The sequence below is a fragment of the Oratosquilla oratoria genome, chromosome 30 (assembly GCF_046742065.1).
Source record: "Oratosquilla oratoria isolate Oo_2021 chromosome 30, ASM4674206v1, whole genome shotgun sequence".
NCBI classification, from domain to species: Eukaryota; Metazoa; Arthropoda; class Malacostraca; order Stomatopoda; family Squillidae; genus Oratosquilla; species Oratosquilla oratoria.
This window is the reverse complement of record NC_134806.1, coordinates 27,479,681-27,506,999: the sequence shown is the minus strand read 5'-3', so window position 1 is coordinate 27,506,999 and position 27,319 is coordinate 27,479,681. Positions and strand designations below refer to the sequence as shown.

The following is a 27,319-nucleotide window of genomic DNA, read 5'->3' as shown; positions in this document are numbered from 1 at the left end:
AAAGAAATTAATATTTAAAAGTGTGCAGAGAATAAAAAAGAAACTATGAAAAAGACATCATAGAAAATGAAAAGATCAACCTAAGTTATTCTATAGATATGTGAATGGTAAACTTAAAAATAAACAGGAAATGGTGAAACTACTAAGTATTTCAGCGGCTTTGACCCATCGTTTTTCGCTCATATTTCCGAAATAACCATTCACATCAGTATGATATATTAGCACAGCCTAATTCACACCCTGCCATAATTTTTGACATTATAGTGCATTCACAAGTGTATTTAATTACGGTGTTTACTCTTGATATTAAGTGTGTCGTAGCCGACACCCATGAAGTAAATCGAACAGGTGAAGTGACGTCATCACAAACTACCTCGTGTATCCCAAATTCACATGTTCGATTTACTTCACGGGTGTCGGCTATGACACACTTAATGATGCTGAAGTAAATCGAACAGGTGAAGTGACGTCATCACAAACTACCTCGTGTATCCCAAATTCACATGTTCGATTTACTTCACGGGTGTCGGCTACGACACACTTAATATCAAGAGTAAACACCGTAATTAAATACACTTGTGAATGCACTATAACGTCAAAAATTATGGCAGGGTGTGAATTAGGCTGTGCTAATATACCATGCTGATGTGAATGATTATTTCGGAAATATGAGCGAAAAACGATGGGTCAAAGCCGCTGAAATACTTAGTACATCATCGAAATACTAAGTACACAGAAGATTTAGAAAGAAGTGGCTAAAGTCATGAACAATCACTTCAAATCAGTTTTCACTAAAGAAAAAATACAGCATTGGGAAGAAGGGAACAAAGTTAGATCCATTCCATAAGGAAAAAAAAAATAATAATGGATCAATGAACCTTGATGTCAGGAAATCACAGTCCAGACAGAATAGCAAATTGGATAATAAAAGAATATAAAGAAGAATTAATAGACAAAACATAAAACATAATAAGCTGCTCACTCAAAGAAGGAAATATACCAAATGAATGGAAAAATGCCAATATTGTACCAATATATAAAGGAGGAAACAAAGAAGAACCAACAAATCACAGACCGGTTTCCCTTACAAGCACTGTAGCCAAAATATGTGAAAAGGTTATTAAGAATAGATGGTTAAAACACCTGGAAGAAAACAATATAATAAATCAGAGACAATTTGGATTCAGACAGGGAAGATCATGTACCACAAACTTAATCTGTATCTACTCAAGACTAATAGATATAATACAAAAAGGGGATGGATGGGCTGATTGTGCTTTCCTAGACTTACAAAAAACATTGACAGTGTCAAATAAAAAATTATTTAAAAAAAATGGAAAACATAGGAGGGATACAAGGTAAACTACTAAATTAGATGAAGAATTTTTTGCATGGAAGGAAAATGAGTGTAGTGCTTGGGAGGAGGTGATTAGTGGAATTCTAGAGAGATCGGTATTGGCTCTTATGGTGTTTGCTATTTATGTGAATGACATGGATGAAGATGTGGAATGTTACTTGAGCTTCTTTGTAGACTACACTAAATTACTGAGGAAAGTGAATACTGAAACTAATTATGAATCGATACAGAGAGACCTGAACAAGGTTTGGAAATGGAGTCAGAAGTGGGAAGTGACTTCAACATCAAGAAATGTAGCATAATGGAATTCAGAGAAAAAGTAGAAAAAAAAAAATATATATATATATATATATATATCAAGACAATATAAAATTTGAAGAAAAGAAATAAAGAAAGTGGAATCGGGAAAAGACCTGGGAGTAATCATCACAAACGACATGTCCACTGATAAACAGATAAACAAAATTGTTGGAGAATCCCACAGCTTGCTAAGATCAATAAAGGTGGCTTTTACTTATTTTGACGAAGAAATGGTAAAAAGAATACTAGTCACACTAACAAGGCCTAGACTGGAGTATGCTGCACCACTATGATCACCCAGTACCTAAAAGAATATAAAGAAGATTGAAAGAATCCAGAGAGCAGCTGCAAAGATGGCCCCAACACTATCAAACCTGTCATATGAGGAGAGATAATCAAACTGAATTTACAGACTGGAACAAAGAAGAAAAAGAGGTGCCCTACTGAACATCTACAGAATCATGCCAAGCATGGAAGTCCTTGATAGAGAGAACTTACTAAATTGGGATATGAGTAGAAGGGGACATGAAAAGAAACTCAAAAAGGAAAGTTATAGAAGAAACCTGGAAAAAAAAAAAAAAAAAAATCCACACAGAGCAGTGGATATCTGGAATAAACTGGATGAAACAATAGTGTGTACAAAAACCATACATGAATTTAAGAGCAAACTAGACACTGCAAGATACAGACAGGACACCACAAGCATAGCTCCCCTTTCTGTAAGATACAGTTAGGTAAGTACACACACGAAGCTTACAAAGAGTAAAAACAATGTGGAAATGATCATGATAAAAGTTGAAGACAGTGACATAAAAAATAGAAAGTTTGTGGTGATTTGTGTGTCTCCAAAAACAGGCTCTTGGAAAGAGTGTGAGCATTAAAAAATGTTAGAAGATACAAGGCATTTATTAAATGAGATGCTGAAGAATGGTGGTAACTTGGTACTTATGTGAGATTTTAACTAAATCTTTTGGGAAGAGATGACCGTGAAGAAAATACCAGATATAGAAGTAATGAAGAACCGTCAAGACTAGATTGAATATTTACAACAGAACCTGAAATTGTGGATAGAATTGAATACAAGACACCATTTGGGAAGAGTGACCACATACTAAGAGGTTGAACTAAAGGAAGAGATATATATGGAAAAAAATGAGAAATACAGAAAAGGAAGACTGATGTACAACATTCTTTCAAAATGCAAATTGGGAAATGGATGACCTTGATGGAAATTTATAATGGAGTGAATTAATACGTACCAAGACAGAAAGAGGAAAAAGTGTACATTAAGTACTGGTTCAACAGAAGATGCAGTGATCCAAAAGATAGAAGTGATAAAGCTTGGAAAAGATGAAAAAAAAAAAAAAAAAGGAAAGTGGCAAATATATATCAACCCTAAAAATGAATATGTGAAAGTTCACAGAGAGGAAAAAAGAAACTATGAAAAAAACATAATAGAAAAATGTAAAGATCAACCCAAACTATCCTGTAGATATGTGAATGGTAAACTTAAAAATAAACAGGAAATGGTGAAACTACACCATGGAAATATAGAATATACAGAAGAATTAGGAATGGCTGAAGTCATGAAGAACCACTTCAAGTCTGTTTTCACTAGAGAAAAAGTACAGCATAAGGACAAAGGAATTGAAGTGCAATCACCTCCCCATGAGGGAAATAACTATAACACGAGAAGAAATAATGGATCAACTAAAGAACCTTGATGTCAGGAAGTCACACGGCCCAGATGGAATTTGCACATTGGATACTAAAAGAATGTACAGAAGTATTAATGGACAAAATATATAACATAAGCTGCTCAAAGAAAGAAAAATACCAAAGGACTGGATAAATGCCAATGTTGTACCAATATATAAAGGAGGAATAAAAAAAACAATAAATTACAGACCAGTCTCCCTTACAAGCACTGTAGCCAAAATTTATGAAAAAAATATCAAGAATAGATGGGTAAAACACCTGTTTTGTGAATTACCTATTTTTTTTAATCTCATTATTGATACTATCAATGTTTTTCATCTTTTCATTTTCACATTTAACCTCAATTAGTTCTTTTTTAATTCACTTGTTATTTATTTTGTAATTGTTCTTTAGTTCACATATCTCTCTATTGACTTAGAAATAGTCTTTCCTTAAAATCACAATCTCTTTCCCATGAGATTCTATTAAAATTCATCTCCCTTTCCATATTTATGATTTTACTCAAATTTCTTTATTTGTACTTACCAAAGCCAGAAAATAGGTCATCTTCACACAATCTAGCAATCCCTTTTTGGGTTTTCAAAGCCTCTATATTTAGTGTTGGTATAACGCCTCCAGAGAACTCTGTGTTTATGTCAACATTAGAATCAAACTCGTTGATGTTTTCTCCTGATCTGCCTTGGTTCCCTTGCATTTTCTCACGATAGACACCTTTAACACTGCACACAGATCATTTTGGGCAACCACAAGTGCCCCCTCCCACTTAATACAACCCAGGCTTCTTGCTTTCCTTGCACTGTTGAGAATTTTCTTCTTATTCAGCAGCCTACAAAACTCTAGTTGACAGCTGTTGACAGCTTGGTGGTTTGTTTGTGTTTATTTACCTAGTTGTATTTTACAGGACGAGAGCTATGCTCGTAGTGACCTGATTTCATATCTCTCCACATCTAGTTTATTCTTAAAATCGTGTGTTTAAATATATGAGTTTGTATGGTCTTGGTAGTTAAGGGGTTGGTGGTGAGGGGGTTGACAGGTAATAAAAATGAGCAAGAGAGAGATAATGGTCTCTTGTGTCCATGTTGCAGGACCACACCAGAAATGGGTATCAGTCATACATGTGTACATAAGTTGAATGTTGTCTGAAATGATTATCCTTAAAAAAAAAAAAAATTAATTTCAGCCATCTTTACGAAGAATTCATTTAGAACATTATGAGGGTGTGCGTAGGAGTGAAGAACACACTGCACAACGTATTAGGCGAGAACTGGAGGAACAGGAAAGACATTTACGTGGTTTTCTGTATGCTTCATCACCAAGAAGACGCGCTTCATCATCTGCTGCTGCATCCTCATCAACCTTGGCCTTGGATGTAGATGATGACCCACCCAGTCCACCTGGTAAGTTTTGAAATGGATACTCATGTATATATAAAAGCTGCTTTAATCATTGAGAAAGGTTTCAGACAAATGTGCATGTTAAGGTAATGAGCAAGTGCCACGAGGTACATAGGTGCAGTCAAAGCAGTCACCTTTGCCCTGTGTTCTTGGATTGTTGTGGAAGGTAACAGCTGTTGCTGGGTATTGGAGAGAAGTGTGGGACATGGGGCCACAGCTAGGAAAATGCAAGACATACACACTTCTTACTGCACACAGGGGTTGAGAGCTGTGTCACCTAAAGATCAAGGAAATGTTTCAATCTAGGTTTTTCCTCACATCAGAATGAAATTACCTGAATTAACATACATATACCAAGGCTTTTTCCCCCTTACAAGGGAGGTAGCCAAAAAGGAAAAGGCATAAAATCATTCCCACCCATTCCATCCCTGAATACACTCCACACCCCTCCACCCTCCCTCTCATCTTAGCATCTCCTGGATGACGGGTCATCCCTGCACCTTGTCCACTGCCCTGGGTCAGAAGCAGTGTCGCAAGACGCAGCACATCCACAGTAGGGCCGCTTCATTAAATCAGCGACCCCCCCCCCCCTCTCCGTCCCCCCATGCATAAAGGAGAAGACGGGGAGAAATCCCTTCGGGCTGCGTCAAATTTGCTCACACATACTACCTCACCACCCATTACACCTCATGCATCACAACATCATCCATATACAACCATTCTCCATTCACCCCTGTCTTCTATCCTCTCCTGTCCTTCCTCAACAGACATTCCCCTCTTCCCCAGAGCCCCCTTCACCCCATCCATCCACCTCATCCTAGGACATCCCTTCATGTTCATTCCCTCCACATCTGCCTTCCATACCTTCTTTACTAGTCTTTCTTCACTCATTCTTTCCATGAGTCCAAACCATCCTAATACTCTTTCATCAACCCTATCTCTCAACCCCTTTTCCACCCCTGTTCTCCTCCTCACCTCCTCATTTCTCACACTATCTAGCCTAGTAACCCCCATCATACTTCTCAGACACCTCATCTCAAACACATTCAAACTCCTTCTCTCTTCCTCTCTTATGTTCCATGTTTCTGCCCCATACAGTGCTGTTGGCACAATCACTCCTTCATACAGTCTCTTCTTAGCATCCATTCCCAAATGTCTATTCCCTATTACACTTTTTAATCCACCAAGGCATTTAGTCGCTTCTCTCAATCTACATTCTACCTCCACCTTCACTCCACCTTTTCCTGCCACATTTGCACCCAAGTATCTAAAACTATCCACTTCCTCCAGTCGCTCTCCCTTAACCTCTTCACTCTGGGGCACATCGCATGTCTGGCAGCATTAGCTGCCCGACGTGCAATGTTGCGTAATAATAATCGCATTATAAAAAATAAAGTCAGTGCTCAATCATTCGTTCTCTTTCACCCGTGTATTTTATAACCATAGAAAATATGATGAAGCCAGTTTAGAGAGAATGGAAGTTACGTAGGTACGACTACAATAAATATAATCAAGATGCCAACGTCGGCATCATCGAGTACCCACTTGCTCCTCATGCCGCCTACGTAGGCGTCACCGTATGGAAGTGGTTAATGCTCACTTCCAGACTACTGCCACTTTCACCCCTTGTACATCTCATCACCTTACTTTTACCCACATTTATCTTTAGCTTTCTTCTATCACACACACTCCCAAACTTTGTCATCAACTTCCTCAATCCCTCCTCCGATCCTGCCACAAGCACAGTGTCGTCCGCAAACAACAGCTGGCTCACCTCCCACTTTTCTCCATTTTCTTTAACCATCTCCAATCCCTGAACCACTAACCTTGCATTTACCTCTCGCACTACCCCATCCATGTATAGGTTGAACAGCCAGGGTGACATAACTCATCCTTGACGAAGTCCCACCGTTACCTCGAACCACTCACTCTCTCCATTTCTAATCCTGACACAAGCTCTACTATCATAAAAACTCTTGACAGCTCCTAGAAGCTTTCCTCCTATATATACCAAAAGGCCCTTTCCCCCTTATAAGGTGGGGTGGTCCAGCCAAGTCATGCACTCATCCCACAATAACATGCAGAAAAAGACACCAGTAGATGAAATGCGTAGTCTGAATTTTTTTTCTATTTAACCGCTTCAGTACGACTCAAATTCTTATATGTAGCATTGGCTGCCATATGTAATTTGCATTACACTACTTCCATTATAAAATATACAGTCACTGCTGTGTTACCTATTCTATTTTACTCTGTAATAATAAACGCAGAAAACGTGATCAAACCAATACACAGAATTTGGGGTTACTCATATACAACTACAAAATACAATATATAATTAAGATCCCAATGCCAGCATCCTCATTTACCAACTCATGCCTCGTGATGCCTACATAGGCATCATTGTACTGGAGTGGTTAAGACCTTTTCAGGGAATATAGTATGAGAGAAACAGGGGTGTATATATTACAAAAAAGAAGACATTGTAAGGAGCATGGAATGCTTAATCACTCAGTACCACCAAGCCGAGACGTGCTTACCGAAGTTACCGCTCTCTGAATGTTATGGTATAGCTTATCGAGTTATTGGTTAACGAAGCTTTAACGGTAGCAGAATGTTTGCCGGTAAGCTATCGTTAAGGTTGTTGGATAAAACCTGTAACTTTAACGGTAGCTGCCTGCCACTACCACCTCCAAACATGAACCCATGCATGGAGACACGAACGAAAATGTATACACCACACCCACCCTCAGACACCCTCCATTGGAGGGTGTCTGAGGGTGGGTGTGGTGTATACATTTTCGTCACTCAGTACCACCAAGCCGAGACGTGCTTACCGAAGTTAGCGCTCTCTGAGTGTTATGGTATAGCTTATCGAGTTATCGGTTAATGAAGCTTTACCGGTAGCAGAATTTTTGTCGGTAAGCTATCATTAAGTTTGTTGCCGATAAAACCAGTAATTTCACCGGTAGCTGCCCACCACTACTTCAGAGTCTATATGGGATACTCCTATGGACCAGAACCACACATCATTTTGTCTGTGATAGAGGAAATCTCTATTCATAGAGAAATGCTGCTGCTTTATTATACTGCAACTGTCCCTCTGTTATGGTGTCCCCCCACTCTTAATACCCTCCTGTACCACTTCTCTGAATATTCATTTCCTTTTTTTCTAAACTCTGTGGTAGTGGAGAAAGAATACTACCACAGTGTGTTCCCACTTAAGTCATAAAAGGCGACAAAAAAGGGATGGAGATAGGACTAGGCATCCTACTCTCTGTAGCCACAAAGGGGATGTTCCTAAAAAAAGCAAAGGCATAATATGGTCTGAGAGGAGTTTTCCAACCAGAATCCGAAGGTTTGGGTCTTTTAATGTGTGTGGATGTGGTACAGATGAGAGGAAGAGGGAAGAGATAGGCAGTATATTGTGAGAAGGATAAATGTTTTGTCATTGAGTGAAACTAAGTTGAAAGGGAGGGGCAAGTTTGAGTTTGGGAGTGTAGTTGGGAGAGTGTCTGGAGTGAAGAGAGGATGAGGGAGAGAAGGGGCGGCTATACTAGTAAGTGATGAGATAGGTAAATGTGTGGTGGAGTGGAGGGAGGTTTCTTCAAAGTTAATATGGATGAAGGTGAAACTGGAAAGGGAGATGTGGGTTTTTGTAAGTGCATATGGGCCTAGTAGTGAGAAGAGTGTAGAGGAAAGGGAGGCTTTTTGGATAGATTTAACCTCTTCACTCCGGGGCACATCGCACGTCTGGCAGCATTAGCTGCCCGACGTGCGATATTGCGTCATAATAATCACATTATAAAAAATAAAGTCAGTGCTCAATCGTTCGTTCTCTTTCACCCATGTATTTTGATAACCATAGAAAATTGATGAAGCCAGTTTAGAGAGAATGGAGATTATGTAGGTACGAATACAATAAATATAATCAAGATGCCGACATCGGCATCATCGAGTACCCACTTGCTCCTCATGCCGCCTACGTAGGCGTCACCGTATGGAAGTGGTTAAATGAGTGCATAGAGGGTTTAGGGAGAAATGTCAATATAGTGATATTGGGAGATCTCGGTGTTAGGGTAGGAGATGAACCAATAGACAAAGTGGTAGGGAAGTGTGGAGTTCCAGGAAAAAATCATAGTGGAGATGTGTCTAGAGAGTTGATGATAGCAAACACAGTGTTTTGGAGGAAAGTAAAGTATAAGTACACATGGGAGAGGGTGGTCTATAAAAGGGTGTTAGATAGGGTTTTACATATACAGGTAGTCGTCGACTTACGACCTATGCAACTTACGACTGATCGACTTTACGACCACGAGATAGTGCAATAATATTTAACATTTAATAGAGTAACAGAATTGTAATGTTATGCCTGGCAGTGCAGTACAATTACTTTGCACGCCGCGAGACGCAAGTACGATAGTATTGGCAGGCTGCCGGCAGCGTCAGCATCTCAGCCAGCTAAATATTCTTTTATTTTGTTTGTTTGAAGTAAAAGGTTTCCTAATTTTGCATTGCATTTTGTATTTTCATATATTTTGCAATTAATAAAATGTAACAGCAAAACTTTTTTTTTATGCCTAGGCTAGTTTGTTGCCGATAAAATATGTTCGGTACAGTACGTAAACGAAAAGAATTTGTTTTTAAATAAGATTTTACCTTATATTTTGTATTTTTTGTGTTTTGCAATTAATAAAATGTAACAGTAAAAATGTTTATGCTTAGTCTGTTGTCGATAATAATATGTTCGGTACAGCATTTTGTATTTTTATGTGTTGCGATTATAAAATGTAACAGTAAACTTTGTTTATGCCTAGTCTATTGTCGATAACGATATTTTCAGTATACTACGTAAACGAAAAGAATGTTTTGAAATAGAAATTTTCCTAATTGTGCCTTGCAGTGATTTTAATTTAACAAACAAACAAGTATTTGTAGGTCAAAGATGACAGGACTTTATTCAGTATCTGAGTATGCGTTGGCCAAGGCTACGTTTCCGAACGAAAATTATAAAAAAGTTAAGGAATATTAAAGAACGCAGCTCAAAGATAATACGATTTTATTCAGTATGCATACGTTTCCTAAAGAAAGTCTGGTGGTAATATAATAAAAATGTTAAAAAATACAGTATCTAGTATCATAGGTCAGAGATGATAGGATTTTATTCAGTATGCTTAGGCCTAAGCTACGTTTCCCAAAGAAAATCAGATAGAATTATGAAAAGGTTATAAATACTATACAACATAGTTCAAAGATGCTAAGATTATTTCAGTATGCAAAATATGCAATATATATACAGTAACAAAAATAATATATAAAGGGTAATGTATACTGTATATATATAAAGTCCGACTTGTGTCCAGATCGACTTACGACCTGTCTGTCGGAACCGAACTCGGTCGTAAGTCGACAACAACCTGTATACTAAAGGCTTTTCCCCCTTACAAGGGAGGTAGCCAAAAAACAAAGGCATAAAAACCACTCCCACCCATTCCATCCCCATCACACTCCACCCCTCTTCCTCCCCCTTATCTTGGCACCTCCTGGATGACGGGTCATCCCTGTATCTTGTCCACTGCCCTGGATCAGAAGCAGTGTCGGAAGACACGGCACATCCACAGCAAGGCTGCTTCATCAAATCGGCGACCCCCCTCCCCCTGTCCGTCCCCTCATGCAGAGAAGGAGAAAATAGGGAGAATCCCTTCTGGCTACGTCAAATTTTTCTCACATATACTCCCTCTCCCCCACCCATTCCACCTCATGGATCACAACATCATCCATATACAACCATTCTCCATTCACCCCTGTCTTCTGTCCTCTCCCGTCCTTCCTAAATGGACATTCCCCTCATCCTCAAAGCCCCTTTTACCCCATCCATCCATCTTAACCTAGCTCACCCCCTCATGTTCACTCCATCCACATCTGCCTTCCACACCTCTTTTACTAGTCTTTCTTCACCCATTCTTTCCATGTGTCCAAACCATTCCAATACTCTTTCATCCACCATATCTCCCAGCTCCCTTTCCACCCTCATTCTCCTCCTCACCTCCTCATTTCTCATTCTATCCAGCCTAGTAACCCCCATCATACTTCTCAGACACCTCATCTCAAACACATTCAAAGTCCTTCTCCCTTCCTCTCTCATGTTCCATGTTTTTGCCCCATACAGTGCTGTCGGCACAATCACTCCTTCATATAACCTCCTCATAGCATCCATTCCCAATTGTCTATTCCTCATTACACTTTTTAATCCACCGTGGCATTTACTCACTTCTCTCAATTTACATTCTACCTCCACCTCCACTCCTCCCTTTCTTGCCAAGTTCACACCCAAGTATCTAAAACTATCCACTTCCTCCAGTCCCTCTCCCTTAATACTCACTTCCAGTCTGCTGTCACTTTCACCCCTTGTACATCTCATCACCTTACTTTTACCCATATTTATCTTCAACTTCCTTCTTTCACACACTTTCCCAAACTCTGTCACTAACTTCCACAGTCCCTCCTATGATCCTGCTACAAGCACAGTGTCATCTGCAAACAACAACTGGCTTATCTCCCACTTTTCTCCATTTTCTTTAACCATCTCCAATCCCTGACCCACCACCATTGCATTTACCTCTCGCACCACCCCATCCATGTACATAGGGTTTTAATTGACTATATAGTGGTAACCAGGAAAAGAGTAGGAAGAGTTTTGGACATACATGTTCAAAGGGGAGAGAGTGGGGGATTATCAGATCATTTTTTGATGGATGGTAAGTTGAGAGTGAAGGATAGATGGAGAAAGAGGAAAAGAACAGAAAATAGGGAGGTGCCTAAAGTAAACTACTTAAATAAGAAAGAAAAGGAGTACAAGAAGAAGCTGAGAGAAGAGTGAGGGAGTGAAGGATAGAGTAGAGCTAGGAGTGGAGGAGGAATGGGGATGTTTCAAAGAGGAAGTCAAAAGGTATGCAAAGATGGTGAATGGAACAAGGAGGACAGGAGGAAATAGAAGGAAGGGTAGTGAGTGGTGGGATGAGGAAGCAAAGAAGGTTGTAGAAGAGAAGAAGCGAGCATTCACAGATTGGTTGCAAAATAGGATGAGAGAATCATATGAGAGGTACAAAGAAAAAATAAGTAAAGCATAAAATAAAGGAGGCAAAGAGGAGAGCAGATGTGAAATGGAGTAAGGGTATGACAGAAGATTTTGAAAGTAATAAAAAGATGTATTTTATTAGCAGGAGAAGAGTATTTACTAGTTGTCAGCTCCCCATATAGGGCCAGTCCAGAGACTTGAGTTGTTGTTATTGTTGTATTTATTAGCTTGCAATATTAGTGGGTTATGACACTGGAGTGATGGAGAGAAGTGGCCAGAGATCAAGTGACAACCTACTGAAGATAGGTGGTAGGGAGATGGTTATTTTCGATGTCTGTCTTGCAAAACTACCAGTAGCATAGAAATATCATTGGTTCTTTACATCACTTAAAAGCTCACTGGCCAAACAGATTAGGGTGTCGTTATTTGTGGCGAAGGTGTAGGGGATGGCAGTTCAAAGCTTGCCAGTGGCAAAGTTGAACCAAGGGTATTCTTCATTAAATTCCACACTACAAAGTCCTCTGTAAGGGGCACCATCCTACCCTCCTGATAGGGGGGGGTTTGTGATATTGAACCATATCATCATCCCTACATTATTTGGAAGTTTCACAATCTCACCTTTTATTTTTCATGACTGTCACTGTTTAATGACACTTAATTGCTCTAGCCTTGATATTGATAAAGTTTTACAGGACCACTTGACAAGGCTATACAGAAATATTCATACTTTTTATCAGATTATAAATTCTTGGGTTTAGATATTTGTGCAGATGTAGTAACACCTATAGTTGATTTTGGTCATTGGTATTATTGTTACAAGTCAAAAGGAGATGCAGTGATGCACATCAGAGACTTGTAATATATTTGTACGTTTGTAATGATGAGTCCACATTTCCTGTAGAGCGTCGAGGCCCAGCCGGTCCACCTACAACACCGCTGACCACTCGTATTGCTTACATGATGGCACACTCGGCCAACGCTCAAGCGCCTCCTAGGGGTAGGAACAGATTCACTTAAGTAGCCAGAGTTGTCTTTTATTTTTTTCCTTTATCCTTTCACATTTAAAATATTTGATTGTAGAGCATGAATTAAAAGATTGTTATTTGTGTATGTGTGTGTGTGTGTACCTAATTGTATTTATCTAAATATAGTATATAGGGAAGGAGCAATGCTCATGGGATTCAGTCTCTTATTCTCCAATTATCATACTTGAATTAAATTTTTTATATTGTTCCAGTTGTATCACTTAAACTTTTTTAAGCATCTATGCTATGCAACTGTAGGGAAAACTGTTCCTTCACATCTTTTAAACATTGTCTTTTTCAATTTGCTTTCATGACCTTTTAAATCCCAAATCATCCCTGATCAAGATATCTCTTGTATCACTATCCCCATGTGTGATGTAAACTGTAATCAAGTCACCTCTTTCTCTTCAATCTTTTATTATTGGTAGAACCAGTGTTTCAGGATTTTGGCTAGAAGACAAACACTGCTGGGAGTGGGGGAAATTATTTTGAGTTGAAAGTTGGGTGCCAATAGGATAATACAGCTCACTCTAGTTGCAAGAAGGGTGGTGAGAGAGAGATGGCAAGGGATGTGATGACTATACTTTCAAGTCATGTTGTAAGACGGTCTGGTAATGGGGGAGGAGGAAACAGTGACAGAGGCATTATGCTAGGCTCTTAACATGATGGTCCAAAGTGATTTGAATCTTTGGCAATTCCATCCAGTTTATATATCCAGGTCAGGTCACCTGTGCTCTTAATTGGCACAAGGGCAAAGTGTTGATGCCTGGGAAGCCAGACACAATACATTCTCAGGCCACTGATCAAACCAGGATGGAATGTATGGAGCTGGTATTGCATGTGCATTCCTCAAAGAACCATTGTCCATCCTGACGCAGGCAGCTGAGGTGCAGGTGTTCTTAGGCCCCTGATCTAACCAGGATGGAATGTATGGAGCTGGCACTGCATGTGTGTTTCCTCAAAGAATTGCTTGTGCAACTCATGTGACCAGGTGGTGCAAGGGATTCTCCTGGGACATCTTGTAGGTTGAGGGTTGTGAGAAGATGAGGACAATGCCTCACACAGTGTTTTTAGCCTCCCTTTGTATGGCTTGTCTGCCAGACTGGGAACCTGTGTAGTTGTTGCCCTTTGTATCTTTTCAATCTTATTTATATTTCTGATTCTGTATGGAAATCCTACCACTTATGCATATTTCAGTCTTGGATGGATTATGGTTTCTGTGAGTTTTTATTTTTATAATTTCATCTGTATAGTGAAAAAGCCACTTCTGTGTTCTGCAGTTATACATGTCTCACCCACAATCTTACTGATGTCTGTGCGATGACAAAATGCCAATACTCCCAAATCTTTCTTTTCTTTTACCATTGTAATAGATTCACTTCCCAGTATTATTTTATATATATATATATATATATATATATATATATATATATATATATATATATATATACTATATCCCATTTCTACTACATTCCATTTTTTAATATTGAAATTCATAAGATGAGAAGGAGGAAGGGTGGTGGATGGGAGTGGAATGGATGGGGATGAAATAGGTAGGGGTGGGTATATGCCTTTTGACTTTGGCTACCTCTCTAGTAAGGGAGAGAAAACCTTTGGTATGAAGATAGAAATTCATCTTCCATTCTTGGCTCCTTGTAAATAATGTCTAGATCTTTTTGCAATAGCCTATAGTCTTTATTTTTTGCTCCTCTCATGATCTTTGCATCATCTGTAATCTTGTTAGCATAGCTTCTTGTACCTTCTATCATGCCATTAACATAGATAAGAAACATTGCTGGCATTGAAGCATGTAGAATTCCACTGATTACTGCTCTTTGTCTTGACATCTTTTCCTTTTTTTACTATCCTCATGTACCTGTCCTTCAGAAAACCTTTAATCCATTTGAGTAGATAACATCCTAGTACCCCAGCATGCTTCAGTTTCTGCATTAGTCAACTGCGAGGCACTTCATCAGAGGTCAACTCTAGTTCAAGGTACATCATCTACCCATCCCTCCACCTCTTGCAGCACATCACTTTAAAAAAAAAAATTAAAATGTTCAACACCCATGACTTTTCATAGCTAAAGCCAAACTGAATGTTTATCTCCAAGATATTTGACCCACTGATTTTTCACAAATCTTTCATATAATTTTGATATTATGTTGGTCAGAGTGATGAGTGAGGAGAATGGAGGAGAAATGAGAGTGATGAGTGAGGAGAATGGAGGAGAAATAAGGAAGGATGAGGTGAAGGCAGTTGTAAAGATGATGAAAGCAGGTAAGGCACCTGGTCTGGATGGATGCCATGCAGAATGTCTGAAAAAGGGAGGTTCATTGATGGTGGACTGGTTGGTGAGGTTATTTAATGTTTGCTGGAGAGAGGGTAGAGTACCGGAGGACTGGAGAAGTGCCTGTATAGTTCCTCTTTACAAGGGAAAAGGGGACAAGTGTGAATGTAGTAGTTTCAGAGGGATTAGCCTGTTAAGTGTAGTAGGGAAGGCTTATGGGAGGATCTTAAATGAGAGGATTAGGAGAGGAACAGAAGGAGTAATTGGTGAGGAACAGTGTGGATTTAGGACAGGTAGAGGTTGTGTAGATCAGATCTTTGTGGTAAGACAGATATGTGAGAAAGCTATAGGAAAGGGGAAGGATGTTTTTTGGGCTTTTATGGATCTGGAAAAGGCTTATGATAGGGTAGACAGAAAGGCACTGTGGGAGGTTATGCAGATTTATGGGATAGGAGGAAAGCTTTTGGGAGCTGTCAAGAGTTTTTATGAGAGTAGTAGAGTTTGTGTCAGGATTAGAAATGGAGAGAGTGAGTGGTTTGAAGTAAAGGTGGGACTTCGTCAAGGATGCGTTATGTCGCCCTGGCTGTTCAACTTATACATGGATGGGGTGGTGCGAGAGGTGAATGCTAGGGTAGTGGGTCAGGGATTAGAGATGGTTAAAGAAAATGGAGAAAAGTGGGAGGTGAGCCAGCTGTTGTTTGCGGACGACACTGCACTTGTGGCAGGGTCAGAGGAGGGATTGAGGAAGCTGGTGGCAGAGTTTGGGAGAGTATGTGATAGAAGAAAGCTAAAGATAAATGTGGGTAAAAGTAAGGTGATGAGATGTACAAGGGGTGAAAGTGGCAGTAGACTGGACGTGAACATTAAGGGAGAGCGACTGGAGGAAGTGGATAGTTTTAGATACTTGGGTGCAAGTGTAGCAGGAAAAGGTGGAGTGAAGGTGGAGGTAGAATGTAGATTGAGAGAAGCGAGTAAATGCCTTGGTGGATTAAAGAGTGTAATGAGGAATAGACATTTGGGAATGGATGCGAAGAGGAGACTGTATGAAGGAGTGATTGTGCCAACAGCACTGTATGGGGCAGAAACGTGGAACATAAGAGAAGAAGAGAGAAGGAGTTTGAATGTGTTTGAGATGAGGTGTCTGAGAAGTATGGTAGGGGTTACTAGGCTGGATAGGGTGAGAAATGAGGAGGTGAGGAGGAGAACAGGGGTGAAAAAGGATTTGGGAGATAGGGTTGATGAAAGAATATTAGGATGGTTTGGACACATGGAAAGAATGAGTGAAGAAAGACTAGTAAAAGAGGTATGGAAGGCAGATGTGGAGGGAGTGAACATGAGGGGACGTCCTAGGATGAGGTGGATGGATGGGGTGAAGGGGGCTTTGGGGAAGAGGGGAATGTCTGTAGAGGAAGGAAGGGAGAGGACGGAAGACAGAGGTGAGTGGAGAATGGTTGTATATGGATGATGTTGTGATTGCATGAGGAGGAATGGGCGGGGTGGGGTGGGGTGAGGGGTTAGTATGTGTGAGTAAATTTTGACGCAGCCCGAAGGGATTTCTCCCCGTCCTCTCCTTATATGCAAGGGGGGGTCGCCGATTGAATGAAGTGGCCTTGCTGTGGATGTGCTGTGTCTTGCGACACTGCTTCTGACCCAGGGCGGTGGGCAGGGTGCAGGGATGACCCGTCATCCAGGAGGTGCCCAGATAAGAGGGAGGGTGGGAGGGGTGTGGAGTGTATTTAGGGATGAAATGGGTGGGAGTGTTTTTCTGCCTTTCCCTTTTTGGCTACCTCCCTTGGAAGGGTGAAAAAGTCTTGGTATATGTATGTATGTATGTTGGTCAGATATACAGGCCTGTAAATCAGTGGTCTCCATACTTCTACCTTTCTGAATTGGTACCACATTAGCACTTTTCCAATCCTGTGGCACCATTCCTTTTTTGTAGGTTTGTGGCTGTGAAAGTGTTCAGGGAAGAGGGCAGTGGATTGTTGAATCATTATCTGCAGAAAGGGAATTGAGAACAGATACTGAGTGGAAAAGGAAGAAAATTGAGGGATATTGAGGTGGTGAAGGTGCATACATACATATACCAAAAGGCCTTTTCCACCCTTATAAGGGAGTTTGCCAGCTAAGTCCCACTCTAAACCCATCCCACAACCATTTGTTTTCCCTTTTACCTAAACTTTTTGTAGATGAAGGGGCATCCAGTCTCTGCCCATTGTCAAGGTCAGGAGCTATTCTGTTTGTATACCAAAGTATTTTTCCCCCCTTTCCATAGAGGTAGCCAAGTCAAAAGGTATATAGCCACTCCCACCTATTTCATTCCCACCCATTCCACTCCCATCCATGACCCTTTCCTCCCTCTCATCTTAACTCCTCATGGATGATGGGTCGTCCCTGTATCCCACCCACTAGTATTGGTCAGGAGCTCTAAGACTCCTCTAACTCACTGCCACTATCTCCCCTTGTACATTATATCTCTTTACTTTTACCCACATGTACTTGAGCTTTCTTCACTCACATGCCCTCCCAAACTCCTCCAGTAGCAGTGTTAAACTTCCCTCTGACTCAGCCACAAGCATTGTCATCAGCAAACAACTGCCTCACCTACCACTTCCCTCCACTCCCTCTGACACTATCCAAACCCCCTCCCATCACCCTCATATTCACTGCCTCTAACAACTCTCTCCTGAGTTGATGCATATGTAACACTTCCCACAATGTCTTCCTGTCAACCCTGTCATAAACCTTCTCCAGATCCATAAAAGCCATAAAACATACTTTTTAAAAAAAAAAATTCACGTGTCTGCCATACTACTATCCACACAATCGCTACTCTTGTTATTCTTTTCTAAACCCACATTCTTTATCCCCAATTAGTCCCTCTGTTCTACTCTTGATCCTTTCATTCAATACCCTCCCACATGCATATTCAGTTCCATTGAACAAACTAATCCATCAAGAATTATTACACTCATATTCTTCCCCTTTTTTGTAGAACTATACAAGCAGTCCTCCAGCACATCTCTGATAGGTTCACATTATTCAGCCTCACTAGTCATCCATCATAATAGTTCTTCTCTTTATCAGACATTCCACATGACACTCATCCAACCCTAGTGTCTTACCAGCTTTCATCACTTCCAATGCTCTTGATATCTGATTTTTCCTTGTCATTTTTTCCCTCATCACAGTCATTTTTACTGGCATCTCCCACTGGCACAGACAGTCAATCCCTAACCATCTCTACATTCAGCAATTCAATGAAATACTCTACCCATCTACCAACAGGGGTGAAAAAAGATTTGGGAGATAGGGTTGATGAAAGAATATTAGGATGGTTTGGACACATGGAAAGAATGAGTGAAGAAAGACTAGTAAAAGAGGTATGGAAGGCAGATGTGGAGGGAGTGAACATGAGGGGACATCCTAGGATGAGGTGGATGGATGGGGTGAAGGGGGCTTTGGGGAAGAGGGGAATGTCTGTTGAGGAAGGAAGGGAGAGGATGGAAGACAGAGGTGAGTGGAGAATGGTTGTATATGGATGATGTTGTGATTGCATGAGGAGGAATGGGCGGGTAGTATGTGTGAGTAAATTTTGACGCAGCCCGAAGGGATTTCTCCCCGTCCTCTCCTTATATGCAAGGGGGGACGGAGAGGGGGGGTCGCCGATTAAATGAAGCGGCCTTGCTGTGGATGTGCTGTGTCTTGCAACACTGCTTCTGACCCAGGGCGGTGGGCAGGGTGCAGGGATGACCCGTCATCCAGGAGGTGCTCAGATGAGAGGAAGGGTGGGAGGGGTGTGGAGTGTATTTAGGGATGAAATGGGTGGGAGTGTTTTTATGCCTTTCCCTTTTTGGCTACCTCCCTTGGAAGGGTGAAAAAGCCTTGGTATATGTATGTATGTACTCTACCCATCTTTACCTTATTGCATTTACTTCCATGAAGATCTGACCATCTGCACCCTTTACCTTTTCCTCTCTACCTGACTCACCCTCTCACTTTTTTTTTATTCATTTAAAAATTCTCTGTCAAAACTCGTACCCTACATTGTATTAACCTCTTTGCCTCACATTGCATTTTACCTCTCACTTCTTGCACCCCTTATATGCATTCGTAGTTCTGTCTTGCAACCAGTCCTCATACTCTTGGTTCTTCTCTTCCACCACTGCCTTCTCTTCATGCCACTATTTAACACCTCTTCTATTCCCTCTCATGCTCCTTGAAACATACTCATTCTTCTGCTCCTACTTCCCCTTTATCCCTCACCACCACTTCCCCACACTTCTCTCACCTTCTGGTACTTTTTCTCTTTATTCTTCTCAGTTAATTTGTTTATCATTATCACTTCTCCACCTCCCTCCCTTCTCCTCCTCCAGTCTCAATTTCCCTTCTATGAAAAATTATTTGATAAATCCCCATCCTGTCCTCTGAAAACATGAATGTAACTCTTCCAATCCACTGAGTGATGATGGGCACATCCGGCACTGTAGCTGGGTGAATGGGTTTTGGATGAGTGTGGGATTGCTGTAAGGTGGGTGTATGTTTTGACTTGGACAACTGTCTTCAAGGGAGAAAAGGCCTTTTGGTACAAGTATTTATTTTTTATTTTTCATTATACATATACATTTCTTCCCCCTCTTATCAGTTAAAATTATATTATTTTAGAGAAGAACATATTCTTAATGTTACTTTTTTTCCCCCTTAGGTACTGTCATTGCACAAGGTAATGAGGAAGGAGTTAACAGTGCAGACTATAGTCCTGGCATAAGTAATGTCAGTCAGACTACCAACCCGACTCCAAGCCAGACTTCCAGACAGAATACCAGCCTAACTAAAAAAACTCAATTCTTCAATCTCAATCGTCAATCTTCCTCCTTCAGTCAGTCAGCCTCCCAAACTACTCGCCATATGGGTGCTAGTAGTGGTACTGGGAATATAGCTAGCACCAGCACCACCCAGAGCACTAGCACAAAATGTCTGAAAAGTAGTGCTGGTAGCAGCAACAGCAACAACAACAACAACAACAACAACAACAACAGTGGCAGCAGTAGCAGCAGCAGTAGCAGCAGCAGCAGCAGCAGTAGTAACAGCAACACCACCAACAACAACAACACCAACAACAACAACAATAATAATAATGGCAACAACAATGTGCTTCAACCGCCATGCTCACCATCTGGGCTGCCAGTTCCACATTCATTCTACTCAGTTGGATCTGAATCCACCTCTTCCACTTCGAGGGAAGATACAAGTGATTTTAACAGTAGGCATCTGATAATCAAGTCCTTTTTAATATTTTTCTAATAAGGAGAAAGGTGCTACTGTATTTTATGGTTGTTCTCCTTTTTCATCTCCATATCTCACACCTCCATCCCCATCCTTCTTTCTCCGCCTCCACTTTCTCTTCCTCCTCCTTTCCTTCCCCTTCCTTTCCTTCCCCTTCCTCCTCTTCCTCCTCCTTCCTCCTCTTCCTCCTCTCCTTCCCCTTCCTCCTCTTCTTTCTCCTCCCCACCTTCCTCTACCACCTCTTCCCCCACCTTCTTCTTCTTCCTTCCCCCCTTCCTCCTCCCACACTTCCTCTACCCCTTTCCTCCTCCTCCTCCTGCTTCCTCCTTCCCCCTTTCCCCCTCCCACACTTTCTCTTCCTCCCCTTTCCTCCACCTCCTGCTTCTTCCTCCCCTTCTCTTCCCTTCCTTCCCTTCTCTTCCCTTCCTTCCCTTCTCCTCCCCTCCTCCCCCTTCCTCCTGCTTCCTCCTACCCTCCTTCTTCCTTCCCCCCTCCTTCTACTCCCCCCCTCCTTCTACTCCCCCTTCTTCCTCACCCATCCTCCTCACCCTTCCTCCTCCTCCCATTTCCTCTTCCTCTCACTTCCTCATCCTCCTTCTCCCTCCTCCTCCTTCTCCCTCCTCCTCCCCCTCCCTCCTCATCCCTCTCTTACCTTCTCCTTCTTCCACCTCCCTTTCCCCATCTTCCCCTTTCCTCTTCTTTTCTCCCTTCCTTTTCCTCTTCTCCATTCACCTCTTCCCCATCCTCCTATCTCCTTTCTTCCTCTTTCCCCTCCCCCTCCTCCCCTTCTCCCATTCCCCTTTCTCTTCCTCTCCTACTCCCATTCCTCCCCTCTTTGTCCCCTCTTCTTTCCTTTTCCTCCTATCATCCTCCCCATCCCCCTCCTCCATCCTCCTCCTCCATCCTCCTCCTTCCTCTTCCTCCTCCCCATCCCCTCCTCCTCCCCATCCCCTCCTCCTCCCCCTCCTCCTCCCCTCCTCCTCCCCCTCCCCTCCTCCTCCCCCTCCCCTCCTCGTCCCCCTCCCCTCTTCGTCCTCCTCCCCTCTTCGTCCTCCTCCCCTCCTCGTCCCCCTACCCTCCTCGTCCCCCTACCCTCCTCGTCCCCCTACCCTCCTCGTCCCCCTCCCGTCACCGTCCTCCTCCCCTCCTCGTCCTCCTCCCCTCCTCGTCCTCCTCCCCTCCTCGTCGTCCTCCCCTCCTCGTCGTCCTCCTCCCCTCCTCGTCCCCCTCCCCTCCTCGTCCCCCTCCCCTCCTCGTCCCCCTCCCCTCCTCGTCCTCCTCCCCTCCTCGTCCTCCTCCCCACCTCGTCCTCCTCCCCTCCTCGTCCTCCTCCCCTCTTCGTCCTCCTCCCCTCCTTCCCTCCTCCCCTCCTCGTCCTCCTCCCCTCCTCGTCCTCCTCCCCTCCTCGTCCTCCTCCCCTCCTCGTCCTCCTCCCCTCCTCGTCCTCCTCCCCTCCTCGTCCTCCTCCCCTCCTCGTCCTCCTCCCCTCCTCGTCGTCCTCCTCCCCTCCTCGTCCCCCTCCCCTCCTCGTCCCCCTCCCCTCCTCGTCCCCCTCCCCTCCTCGTCCCCCTCCCCTCCTCGTCCCCCCTCCCCTCCTCCTCCCCTCCCCTCCTCCTCCCCCTCCTCGTCCCCCTCCTCGTCCCCCTCCCCTCCTCCTCCCCCTCCCCCTTCCCCTTCCTCCTCCTCCCCCTTCCCCTTCCTCCTCCTCCCCCTTCCCCTTCCTCCTTCTCCTCCTATCCCCTTCCTCCTCCTCCTCTCACCTTCCCCTTCCTCCTCCTCTCCCTTCCCCTTCCTCCTCCTCCTCCTTCCTCCTCCCTCCTCCTCCTCCTCTCCCTTCCCTCTCCTCCTCCTCTCCCTTCCCTCTCCTCTCCTCCTCCCCGTTCCCCCTCCTCCTCCTCTCCCTTCCCCTTCCTCCTCCTCCCCCTTCCCCTTCCTCCTCCCTGTGAAAGTGGGGTGAAAGTGGCAGTAGTCTGGAAGTGAGCATTAAGGGAGAGCGACTGGAGGAAGTGGATAGTTTTAGATACTTGGGTGCAAATGTGACAGGAAAAGGTGGAGTGAAGGTGGAGATAGAATGTAGATTGAGAGAAGCGAGTAAATGCCTTGGTGGATTAAAAAGTGTAATGAGGAATAGACATTTGGGAATGGATGCTAAGATTAGACTGTATGAAGGAGTGATTGTGCCAACAGAACTGTGTGGGGCAGAAACATGGAACATAAGAGAGGAAGAGAGAAGGAGTTTGAATGTGTTTGAGATGAAATGTCTGAGAAGTATGATGGGGGTTACTAGGCTAGATAGAGTGAGAAATGAGGAGGTGAGGAGGAGAACAGGGGTGGAATGGGGGTTGGGAGATAGGGTTGATGAAAGAGTATTAGGATGGTTTGGACACATGGAAAGAATGAGTGAAGAAAGACTAGTAAAAGAGGTATGGAAGGCAGATGTGGAGGGAGTGAACATGAGGGGACGTCCTAGGATGAGATGGATGGATGGGGTGAAGGGGGCTTTGGGGAAGTGGGGAATGTCGGTTGAGGAAGGACGGGAGAGGACAGAAGACAGGGATGAATGGAGAATGGTTGTATATGGATGATGTGATGCATGAGGTGGAATGGGCAGGGGGATGATGGGTGAGATAGTATGTGTGAGCAAATTTTGACGCAGCCCGAAGGGATTTCTCCCCGTCTTCTCCTTTATGCATGAGGGGACGGAGAGGGGGGCTCGCCGATTTAATGAAGCGGCCTTGCTGTGGATGTGCTGTGTCTTGCGACACTGCTTCTGACCCAGGGCAGTGGACAAGGTGCAGGGATGACCCGTCATCCAGGAGGTGCTAAGATGAGAGGGAGGGTGGATGGGTGTGGAGTGTATACAGGGATGGAATGGGTGGGAATGATTTTATGCCTTTTCCTTTTTGGCTACCTCCCTTGTAAGGGGGAAAAAGACTTGGTATATGTATGTATGTTCTCCTTTTCTGCATGAGGGGTCACCGATTTAATGAAATGGCCTTGCTGTGGATGTGCTTTGTCTTGTGACACTGCTTCTGACCCAAGGCAGTGGACATGCAGGAGGAGGTGCCAAGATGAGAGGGAGGGAGGGGAATGGAGTATGGTAGGGATGGAATGGGTGGGAGTGGTTTTTATGCCTTTGTTTTTTGGCTGCCTCCCTTATAAGGGGGAAAAAAGCCATTGGTATATATATATGTATGTGTGTATACATGTATATGTATATATATATATACAGATTGGCCTCTCATTAATGGACGTTAATTAGCTGTGTTTGCTGTGTTTTTGCTGTGTTTTCAGTGTTTTTGGCGCCGTTGTTTAGTGCTGTGCAATCACTATGCCTCCCAAAAACCACTCCAAATCAATGGATTATTCACATCAATGGACACCCTTACCACCCTTTTAATCCGTTAATGAGAGGCCGATCTGTATATGCTGCTTCAATTTATCCATTCACAACCACTCTCCACTCATATTCATCTATTGTCCTCTCCTTTCCGAACTCAACAGACATTCCTCTTAAACCCAGGGTCCCTTCATTCTATTCATCCATCCCATTCTCAGTCTTCCCTCAAGTTCGCTACATCCACTTCTGACTTCCACACTTTTTGCTAAACTTTTTCTATGCATTCTTTCCATATGCATAATTCATCACAGTATTCTTTGACCCTGTCCACCAGCTCTCTTTCCACCACTATCTTCATTCTCATTTCTCACTCTAACCATCCTCATGACCCCCACCATTCCTCTTAAACACTTACCTCTGTCGGCTGCCGAAGAAGACTAAAATTTTTCATAGTGCAAGGAAAACGGGAGGCCTGGTTTGTATTGAATGGGAGTGGGAGCAATTGTGGTTACCCAAAATGATTTTTCTGTAGTGATAGTTTGATTTAATAAGAGAAAATGCAGGAAAATAAAAACAATGATTTTGAGATATATGTCGACTCGAAAGCAGAGCTATCTAGGGGCACCATGCTGAAGTACGATGTAAACAGAGGACTTAAAACACTAGCAAGATTTAAATTGGATAATGAAGACTCAATTTCTGGTTTTGGTAAGTATGAAAGAAGAAATTTGAGTCAAATCTTAGACATGGAAAAGGAAACGAGTAGTAATAGAAAATGGTGGGCGAAGGATGTTGTTGAACTAAGAAAGGAGATTGTAGAATTAATGGAATTTTAACCCAAGCTAACGAGGTATCTGATCTGAAGAAATCAAACTCAGAACTTAGGAACGAACTGAAGATAATAAAAAATCATATAATATAAGTTAAATGTGAAAAGGAAAAAATGAAGATTAATGATACTACCAATAGTGAGAACTTAAAGATACAGGTAAATAGCAAAATACAAGAAATGACTGAAAGAATTGAAGAAAACTGAAGTGAGGGAAGTATGCAAAATATTAAGAAATTAAATGAAAACAGAGAAAATTAAGAAATTTCCTTTAAAGAAATAGTACATCAGATGCAGAAAAATGCAAAAGATACAATCACTCAAGTAATTCAAGAAAAGGCAAATTGGGTTAAATATACAGTGGATAGAAAAAAAAATGTATTGTGGTATATGGACTAAGGGGAAAAGATGGTCTGGTGAGGTACATGAGAGAACTAGCAGAAAAATAAACACCAATATCAATTCTAAAAGAAATACAAGATGGTGACCAGGAAGTAGAGAAAGATATAGAAGTATATAGAATGGGACATTATTCTAAGGAAAGAAATCAACCACTAAAGATAAAATTAAGATTGCAAATAGTAGAAGACATATTAGAAAAAGCAAGTAAGTTGGCAAGGAATGAACACTTCAACAAGATATGGATAAAAAGAGAAAAGAGTGTTGAGGAAATAAAAAAAGAGAAAATAATAAAAGGTGAACCTAAGGAGAAAAACATAAGAGAATGGAGACTGAAAGCAGTTTTAATTAGAGGAGCATAGACATGAGGCTGAGAAAAAGGTACATCAGAGTGGGCAAAACAAAAAGAGAAAACAAGCTGGAGAAAGAAAAAAAAATTAAAAGCAGCCTATACCAACATTAATGGATTAATCTCAGGATTGAATGAACTAAATGATTACCTGTCAGATGAAAAACCAGATATAATGGGAATTGTGGAGACAAAATTAAAGGGTCTAATTCCACCTAATAGTGTTGGACACAGGTTATACAATTATTGGATTAAAAACATAAACAAGAAACATGGAGAAATTGTGTTCTTGGCCAAGAAAAACTTTGTGACGAAGGTTACTGAAGGTAAAAAGAATGTAGAAATGATCATGATAAAAGTCGAAGACAGAGACATGAATAGTAGAAAGTTTGTGGTGATTAATGTGCCCCCAAAAATGGACTCTCGGAAAGAGAATGGGCATTCAAAAATGTTTGAAGATACAAGGCACTTATTAAACAAGATAGTAAAGGATGGAGGTAACCTGGTACTTATGGGGGACTTTAACTGCAAAGAAATCTGTTGCGAGGAGATGATAGCGAAGGGCAGAGAGGACCTATGGGAAAAAGTATTATTGGACATAACCATGTAACATACAATGACACAATGGGTCAATGAAAATACCAGATACAGAAGTAATGTAGAACCGTTAAGACTGGATTTAATATTTACAACAGAACCTGAAATTGTAGGTAAAATTGAATACAAGACACTATTTGAAAAGAGTGACCACATACTAATAGAGGCTGAACTAAAGGAAAAAATATGGAGAGAAACGAAAAGTACAGAAAAGGAAGATTGATGTACAATAAAATGGACTTTGGAAAACTTAAGAAATTCTTTCAAAATGCAAATTGGGAAAAATTCTACATTGAAGAGACAAAATGGAAGAACCAACAAATTACAGACTGGTCTCCCTAACAAGCACTGTAGCCAAAATCTGTGAGAAAATTATCAAGAATAGATGGGTAAAATACCTGGAGGAAAACCGTATAATAAACCTGAGACAATTTGGATTCAGACAGGGAAGATCATGTATCACAAATCTAATCTGTTTTTACTCGAGACTAATAGATATAATACAAGAAAGTGATCAATAGGCTATTTGTGCTTTGCTAGAATTAGAAAAAGCCTTTGACAAAGTACCACACAATTTTTTTTTTTTTTTTTTTTTTTTTTTTTTTTTTTTTTTTTTTTTTTTTTTTTTTTATATTGGAAAACATAGGAGGGATGCAATACAAACTACTAAACTGGATAGAGGACTTCCTGCATGGTAGAAAAATGATAGTGCTCAGAGAAAAGTATTCAGGTTGGAAGGTGATTAATGGAGTCCCACTAGGATAAGTATTGGCTCAAATAATGTTAGCTATTTATGTGAATGACATGGATGACGATGTGGAATATTATGTGAGCTTCTTTGCAGACAATGCTAAATTGTTGAGGAAAGTGAAAACCGAAATGGTCTATGAATTACTACAGTGAGACTTGTACACAGTTTGGAAATGGAGTCAGAAGTGGGAAGTGGACTTCAACATTAAGAAATGTAGCATAATGGAGTTCAGTAAAAGTAAGAAAAGGATATCAGGACAATATACAATTGAAACTAAGGAGGTAAAGAAAGTGGGATCTGAAAAAGACCTGGGAATAATTATCTCAAAAGACTTTTCCTCTGATAAACAAATAAGCAAAATTGTGGGAGAATCCTATAACTTACTAAGATCAATAAAAGTGGCGTTTACCTATTTAGATGAAGAAATTGTTAAAAGATTATTAGTCTCATTAATAAGGCCTAGACTGGAGTATGCTGTGACATTATGGTCACCCAGTACAAAAAAGAATATAAAGAAAATTTAAAGAATCCAGAGAGTAACTACACAAATGGCCCCAGCACTTTCAAACTTGTCATATGAAGAGTGGTTAAATTGAAGTTACCAA

The 27,319-nt window shown here is 41.6% G+C and overlaps 1 protein-coding gene across 4 annotated transcripts in view; it reads left to right on the top strand.

The window, feature by feature from the left end:
- LOC143041054 (uncharacterized) overlaps window positions 1-27,319 on the top strand; it is a 191,513-nt gene that overhangs the window by 104,844 nt on the left and 59,350 nt on the right. For 3 of the 4 annotated variants that reach the window (XM_076212684.1, XM_076212686.1, XM_076212683.1), the window contains exons 11-13: window positions 4,557-4,773; window positions 12,750-12,845; window positions 19,869-20,426. In XM_076212684.1, coding sequence (XP_076068799.1) covers window positions 4,557-4,773; window positions 12,750-12,845; window positions 19,869-20,426 — 871 coding nt within the window. The remainder of the gene's footprint in view (window positions 1-4,556; window positions 4,774-12,749; window positions 12,846-19,868; window positions 20,427-27,319) is intronic. The other variant, XM_076212685.1, reaches the window with a different exon arrangement.